The following is an 8,265-nucleotide window of genomic DNA, read 5'->3' on the forward strand; positions in this document are numbered from 1 at the left end:
TGGTATTGGTGGAGTATATCCATTATCTACTAATTTGTAAATTAAAACACGTAATTCTGAACATTTTCGCGAAAAGAATCATTTAAATGAGAATTCACGTTACATTTTTCTCAATCATAATTCGATTTAATATCTACTTGGAAGCAAACGTCAGAATTTACTGCTAATCTGTTATATCGCAAAAAATGTTCCATGAATTGATTTACTGCTTACGGGAGGTTTTGCAGAAAAATCATAATGCGACAATTTCTCGATTGTTATGGCTGATTAGAAATCATTCCAGAGCAACTCACCAATCGTCATTTGAATTGGAAATATCAGCAGTTTCAATAGTACTATTTGATTGGCACAACGCTGGCGTATTTTGATTTACTTTGCATAGTAAAAAATTATGAAAAGTGTCAAATTTTTATTTTTAGTTTTGTTTTGCGGTGTGATAGGTAAGTTTTTTGATTCACATACCTATACATATGTAACTTAACTATATAGGTCTGGTATAAAATCATTTCGTATTGTAAAATGGAGTAATTTTTTCTTCAACCCAAAAGGGAAATTTTTTATTTGTGAATTTGGTTGTACCATTTTTAATCTGAAAAGAAATTGAAATTCGTTGTAAAAAATTTTTAAATACAGAAATGGGTTCTCGATTAAAATTCAGGAGATAAACCTCAAGGACGTGAAGAAAATTGGATAAGAGATTGCATTTTGAATATTCTGAAAAAGTATTAACCATTCGAAAATATTTCATACTCATTACTCATAATATAAAGAAACTCAAAATCAAATTTTTCCAAACCTCACTTTAAAACCGTTTTTTTTTATGTATTAATTTATGAATCATAGCCTAAATTATAGATTTTTTTATCATTTCACGAATTATTCACATTGATACTACATTCAGTTCATCCTCGTACTCACTCATAGGGATCATAAAAGGTCCTCTATAATTTTTTCATTTCAATTTTCGTGTAATCAAGTTCATATTAAAGGTACAAACACCATACTTGTGACAAAGGAGACTGAAACAGAAATACCAATCTCAATTCCCAGTCCTCAAGATGTCCTGACGAAGAAGATATTTCATCATCAGACATAGACGCCAGTGATGAAATCGAGAAAAAGATAATTAACGCTTTCATCGAGTTTTCGTCAAATTGCAACATTTACAAAGAAATGAAATTTTCCTTGAAAAATTTTACACTTCCGAAAAAATCAATTGACATCGATTTGGGAACAGGACGTGCTTCATTTTACAATTTCGCCTTCGCAGAAGAATCTAATAAAGATAGTAACATAATTAAAACATATTCTACTTTGATAGGATGTGATTCGTCAAGAAAAGTCAAAGTATGTACCTATACATAAGTACATAGATGAACAATTTCTAAGCGAGCTAGCTGGTATTAGATTTTAACAGGTATAAGTTTGTTTTTCAGGTTGAAGTGGCTTTGCCTACGAACATCAAAATTACTGCAAGTATAAAAATCATCGAAAAAGCAGAACCTTTGTATGGATTAGTATCGCAACCGATGAATGAAGAAGTAGGATCAATTTCTATACTTTTAAAAAATAATTCCATTTCGAAACAATACTCTGTACCAGAAAAGAATACGAATCTTGAAGACAATATTCGACGAAAAATTATCCATTCCAAAACAGAAGTGAGTACGACCTACCAATACTGGGTGTTCGAGGAGATGGTGGTACAAAAAAAGGTTATGTGAGGGTGTGGCTTATCTTCAAAATTGAAGGAGCAAAATACGATTTCAAAATCTAAGAGCCAAAATCCAATTTTGACTATGAGGGGTCGCGGTAGTACATATTATATGTATACTTTGAAATATGCATACTCAAACAAAATTACCCGATATGACTTGAAGAGCACAGGGAAAGAACGATGTAACTGGTATTTTGCAAATTTTACAGGAGAGCGTTTTAAAGATTGAAATGTTTCTCAGTTTGAAAATAATTATTATTTGGCGTGAGTTTTGTTTCAGATATATTCCTAAAGTCTATTAGAACAATTCTGAGCATGAAAATATCATTCACGAGTTATCAGAATACAATGAGAGCATTTTTAAACTAACCCGCAAGCAACGTTTTGCTCCGAAAACCACTTACTTACATCGTTCTTTCCCTGTACGCGACCCACTTACATCGTTCTTTCCCTGTAAACAGCCAGGTTATGTCGTTCTTTCCCTGTATTTGTTTTTTATGCAATTTTCAAGTCGTTATTCTGAGTGAAATAGAACAAATGTGCATTTTTCATAAACATTGGGTGAAAGTGCTTAGCTCAATGAATAAAATACCACCGAGAAAAAAAAAATAAAAAATTTATGTTATAATTTTTTTTCACCTCAAACTTTCAATTTTTCATCTCTTACAATTTTTTGTTTTTTGAGCAAAATAGTGCCGATAAAAATACTTTCAACATAAACTACGTACACTACATGAAAGAGCATTCCTCAATGAACAAAATTTCACTAAAAAAAAAAAATCGAAAAAAATCAAGTTACATCGTTCTTTCCCTGTGCTCTTCACTTTTTATCTAACTTTACATAATTATGATTTTTAATTTCCAAAAATTGGGATGAAAAAAAATGAACGCAAAAATGAATACTACACGTAAAAAAATGAACAAATTTTGTTAAAATGATTTTTTTTCTTACACTAAAATTTAAAAAGTTTTAAAAGCTCAATAATTTTCGATTTGCTAAAAACTTCATTTTTACAATTTTCAAGCTCCAAAAACTTCATTTTTTCATGGCGATTTTTTCAAATTAAAAATCACTTGTAGCCCCTTCAATTTGCAAGTTAGGCAAGAAGTCATAATAGGTAATTTGGTTCATTTTTCAAAGTACTACCGATCCCCATGGTCAAAATTGAATTTTGGCTTTTACATTTTGAAAACGTATTTTTCCCTTCAATTTTCAAAATAGGCAACTTGTTCATCTCACTTTTTTTACTCCTACCCTGTTACATCCAAATCTGAAGTTTGTATCACCACTACCCTCCGGGCACCTTGTAGACACAATTAATCAACTCATTTATGACAATACAAAGAGCATTTTTTTAAAAATAAAATAGGGAAATTTAAAAGATACCTACAATTTCACGATATTTCAGATTCGCTTTGATATTGCCTCAAAATACCAAAAGTTGATCTACAGCAATTTAGAAGAAATACTCGGAAAAATAGAATCATCCGTAGAACAACATTTTGTCGATCAATTGAACGCACAATTGTCTAAAAATGGCATCGCTGTCGGTGAAAGATGCTCGAAATATATCAATATGCAAAAAAAATCGAAAAAAATCAATTCGTCTTTTTTAAACAACGATTTCAATAACTTATACGTAATACAGAATGTATCTCTCGATACATGGAAAGGAATTAGTTTAAGTGCAGGGCCCATCGTAATCAAGGGTATTTCCCATTTCAACAGCCAGAGGCGGTTTTACCGAATGGCACATGTGTACCATGGTACACAGCGGCAAATTTTGAGGAGCGGCAAATTTTTGAACGATTTCAAAAATTTTATTCAACAATTCGGCAAATTGGCTAAAATTTGGTGAAATTTCAGATAAGGACCTGTGATGAAAAAAACATTATATTTTACTTCTTGAAACACAAATTTTCGAAAGCTTTTGCCCTCGCTTCGCTCGGGCTCAAGCTTGTTTTCTTTTATTTTTCGGAATCAAAATTGAAATTTCTAAGTTAAAAAAAATCGAGTTTTAATGCCAAGAAATAAACTCTTCACCTTCACATAAAAAAGACATCGTTTATATGCCTCTCAAAATACATACAAATTTTCAGACGTTTTCGCCTTCGTTTCGCTCGAGCCTGTTCTGATTTCTTTTTCAAAAGTATAACTTCCTAAAAAAAAACACAATCCAGTTCTAAAATTTCAAAAACCAAAAAGTAAACTACTCGCATTGAAAACCCCCGTTTTTAGGCATCTCCAAATGAAAATTTTCAAAATCTCTCGCCCTCGCTTCGCTCGGGCCAATTTCTTTTTCGTTTCGAAGTAAACAAATTTTACGTTTGAGGCTTCCAAAAATCGCCAGGCAATGCCTATTGGTATATTTTTACTACATCAATCGAAAAGAAAAATTGGGTGGAAGGGGAGGGGGGTAAATTGCTAACGAAGTCGGGGCGGCGAAAAATTGCGTGCACACAGCGGAAAATAATTAAAACCGCCCCTGTCAACAGCACCGAGTTGAGTGTTTCAGGAACTGAGTTATCTACGAGTAGTCCATGGACTGATTATCGTAGCATCCTAATATTATACAATAATCCAGAAAGAAAAGATATTACAGTTCGGATTAAAACAAATGGTTTACAGGGCAAATTGGACTGGGGTTATAATTCAAAACAAAGATCGTTTCCTTTTTCCATTGATTTCATTGTATTTGAAATAAAGAAAAACAAATATTACAAAACCGAGGCCCAAAAATGGCAAAAACCTTCTGGTACGAGATACAAGTATTTAAATGATTTGTCGTTAAGGCTCACTCGAACATTGGTGAATGAAACTAATGTAGATGTACATATGGGAAATCTTCAAATCAAATCATCTGAATCTAGTGTTCGTGAAAATGAGAAGGAATTTATCAACTTTATTCTTTCTGAATCTTTGAAAACAATTGTAAAAGACTCGTTGAAGAATTCGCTTCATAAAAAACTCAAGAATACCTAGGTATACCTAAACCATCTGTTGTAAATGTGTTATTCTTTCTTCGTTAGTTTTTTTTGGGGGGGGGGGAGGAGGGCATTTAGAAATATGTTTCATTTTGAACAGTAAAATAGAATATAATATTAAGCATGTATTTGTAAATTATACTAATAAGAATTTAAATTTTTAATGTGTATGTGTATATATTCTTTATTACCTTTTTTTTTTCAAAACATATCTCATCATCTGTTTAAATTAAGCACCTAAATAAATAAAGACACAAAAAATAAATAAATTCTGTTTATTGTAAATGTTACTCCACGATCAAAAGTGAAAGTAATTCCAATTTCTTCCAAAAGATTTTCCTCTTCAAATTCAAATGCAGGCAACTTGTTCATATGGAGCGTGTTTTTTTTGTGCCAGTCGATTACATTCAACTTTGATTTTTCGGACATCCTATATAAAATGTTTTACACGAGTTGATTAATTATCCAAACAGTGGTACGGAATTGCTGATTTGTTTTAGACGATGACTCATACCCACATATTTTAAACCAAAAATGCTTCAATTAAGTATGTATGAATATGGGTACCTCCGTAAAAAGAAAAAAAACAACTAATTAATGCGATAACTCTCAAAATAATTAGGTAACCTATACCAATGAGCTACTTCTCATCTGCTGTTTGAGTTGAAAATACTGACGGTTTCAACTGTGAATCAGTACGCATTATCAGCTCAGTCTTTTTCAATCATCTCACTTCATAATTCTCTGTTTAGGTATAGGTACAATAGTAAAAATGAAAAGTGTTATTTTTTCATTATTCATTTTGTTTTGCAGCAAAGTAGGTAAGTCTTTTATTTGAAATTGATTTCAGTTATTCACAACAAGTAGACTATTCAACATTCTGTTCAAATAAATTTTCCTCTTCAATCCAAAAATCACAAATCTTAATAATTCTAATGTAACTAAAGTGAAATATCAAACGAGAAAAACGTTTCTTTAAAGTAATAGGAAGGGGATAAATACATATTGACGAAGTAATTATTCGTTATTGAAAAAAATCAGAGGATGGTCATGAATCAATAGCCCTCTACAGGGTTAAAACCGACCGAAAAAAATGAATTCAGTAAAACAACTCATTTTCCCTCTCGCCTTGCGAGACAATAAAGGGCTAGAGTTCAATTTTCGGTCCACTATTATTTTTTAAATATCCACAGATTTTCTGGAGTTGATGAAGAAAACAAGTGCTTTGCTTGATTTGATGGCTACATATTGTAGAAGCCTATGGCAATTTTTTCTTTTTATGTATAAAAATCCACGAGTTCTCTTGGGGCAGGTATCGAACCAAAAAATTCTGCAAGATCTGAGGATGAGATTCATTTTTTGCCACTTCATTATCTTAATCTAAAGAAAAATCAAGATTCACTGAACTGATTCAATTTATAGTACGTACCTACCTACTTAATAAATTCTCAATGTATTTTTTAAAGATGGAAGTGTTGGTAATGTCACGAGTGAGGCCGAAACACGAATTTTACCTACATCAACTTTTGATCCTGAAGTTACATCTGCTGCAACAACAAAGCTCACTCTTCGAGACGACCTGGACGACTTTTTTATCGCAGATATCTCATCATTAGACACAGATGCGAGTGATAAAACCGAGAAAAGGATAATTAACGCTTTCACCGAGTTCTCATCGAACTGTAACCTTTACAAACGAATGAAGCTTTCGTTGGATAACTTCACATTTGCGAAAGAATCAATCGACGTTGATTTGGGTATAGGAAAAGCTTCATTTTATAACATTATTGCCACAGAAGGCTACTGGAAAATTGGATTGTACTCTACGTTGATAAGATGCGATTCCTCAAGAAAAGCCAAGGTAACAACATATTTACATATTAAATTCATTTTTTTTAATTTAGGAAAAATATTAAAAATAATTTCCGAATGAACGTTTGTTTTTTAGGTTACAGTAACACTTCCTAAATACATTGAAATTACTGCAAATATAAAAATTATCGGGATGAAAGATCTTTCATATAAATTATCATCGCAATCAACGAAGGAAGGATCAATTTCTATACTCTTAAAAAACGAATCCATTTCAAAAGAATTCTTTTTGCAAGCAAATAATTCCAATCATGAAGACGACATAACACGAAAAATATCTTATTGGAATACAGATGTGAGTATGAATAGCATGTAACGTATCACTAAGCACGTTTTTTCCCTCACAATTTTAAATTGATCGTTGAAATAAATTGTTAAAAATCACGAATTTCCCATTCGCTTGTTCTCGAACTCACAAAAAAAATGTAAATTGAAACAGAGAAAAAAGACGGGAAATCGCCAAATTTAAATTACAAATAGGTACCTTAACTGTGAAATCTTTTAGATAATTCAATTTTTACTTTTTTTTGACCATTTCAGGTAACCCTAGACATAGATGCAAAATACCAAAAGCTAATCTACAAAAATTTATATGAATTTCTCAGCGAAGTGGAATCATCTCTGGAACAATTCCTTATCGATCAATTAAACGCGGAATTATCCAAAAATGAAATTTCTATAGATCGAAGCTGCTCCAAATTTCTCAACATGGGAAAAAATTCAAAAAATATAAATTCGCCATTTTTAAACAAAGACATCAGTGACTTCAATAACGTATACGTGATACAGAACATACCTATAGAATCATGGAAAGGAATCAGTCAGAGTTCAGGATCCATTATAATCAAAGGCATTTCCCATTTCAATAGCATAGAAGTGGATATTTCAGCCACTGATTTATCGAGTCCATCAGACGATGGCTTCTTTTACAGTTTCCCAGACTATCAAGAAAAAAAAGAAATGACACTTCGATTTGTAACAAATGGTTTAAGAGGCAAACTGAACTGGAGTTATAATTCTAAACAAACGTCGTTTTCCTTTTTCATCGATTTCATTCAGTTCGAAATTAAGAAGAAAAAAATTTACAAATATAAAAACATATTTGCTTCCGATGATAGATATAATATCATAATGTGCGTTCGAAATGAGGAGAATATGATGAATGTAGACGTATACTTGGGAGATGTTCGATTCAAATCATCTGGTGATTGTGAAAAACAGAATGAATTTATGAACTTCATTCTTTCTGAATATTTGAAGTCGATCGTAAAAGATTCGTTGAAAAATTCGTTGGAGAAAAAGCTCCAAAATAATTATTTTGGTAAATATTGCTGAGGTGAAAATTGTCCAGAGAATATATAATTTTACATGGAAATACATTTTTGTACATTTTTCAAGTGATTTCACAATTGGAAATTTGAAAAGTTCCTTGTCCACGAAGCATCCGACGAAAGAAACTGAAATTCAGTTTAGAACGACTCAACTCAGCATGTGAAGATTACATTATAAAGTAGATTTCAGCTTTCCAGCTTCATTGGGTAAAATTTCGAGGAAATTTCCACTTTCAAAAATTTGTTAAGAGACTTCAGAACTGCTCAAAATAATTCGAAATTGTTGGCAATTGATTTGAAGGGTCAAAAATCGAGTACGTGCCAAATTTCAGCTTTCTAGATAAATTTGGAGAAATTTGA

At 31.7% G+C, this 8,265-nt stretch overlaps 1 protein-coding gene across 1 annotated transcript; it reads left to right on the forward strand.

Annotated features, from left to right (window-relative positions):
- The first annotated feature begins 5,299 nt into the window (after window positions 1–5,299).
- On the forward strand, window positions 5,300–7,921 carry LOC135840956 (uncharacterized). The gene is made up of 4 exons (XM_065357716.1): window positions 5,300–5,523; window positions 6,169–6,563; window positions 6,651–6,869; window positions 7,115–7,921. Exons 1-4 carry the CDS (start codon window positions 5,475–5,477, stop codon window positions 7,907–7,909), a joined length of 1,458 nt encoding a protein of 485 aa, XP_065213788.1. The 5' UTR covers window positions 5,300–5,474; the 3' UTR covers window positions 7,910–7,921.
- The last annotated feature ends 344 nt before the right edge of the window (window positions 7,922–8,265 follow it).

Source organism: Planococcus citri, chromosome 3 (genome assembly GCF_950023065.1).
Source record: "Planococcus citri chromosome 3, ihPlaCitr1.1, whole genome shotgun sequence".
NCBI classification, from domain to species: domain Eukaryota; kingdom Metazoa; phylum Arthropoda; class Insecta; order Hemiptera; family Pseudococcidae; genus Planococcus; species Planococcus citri.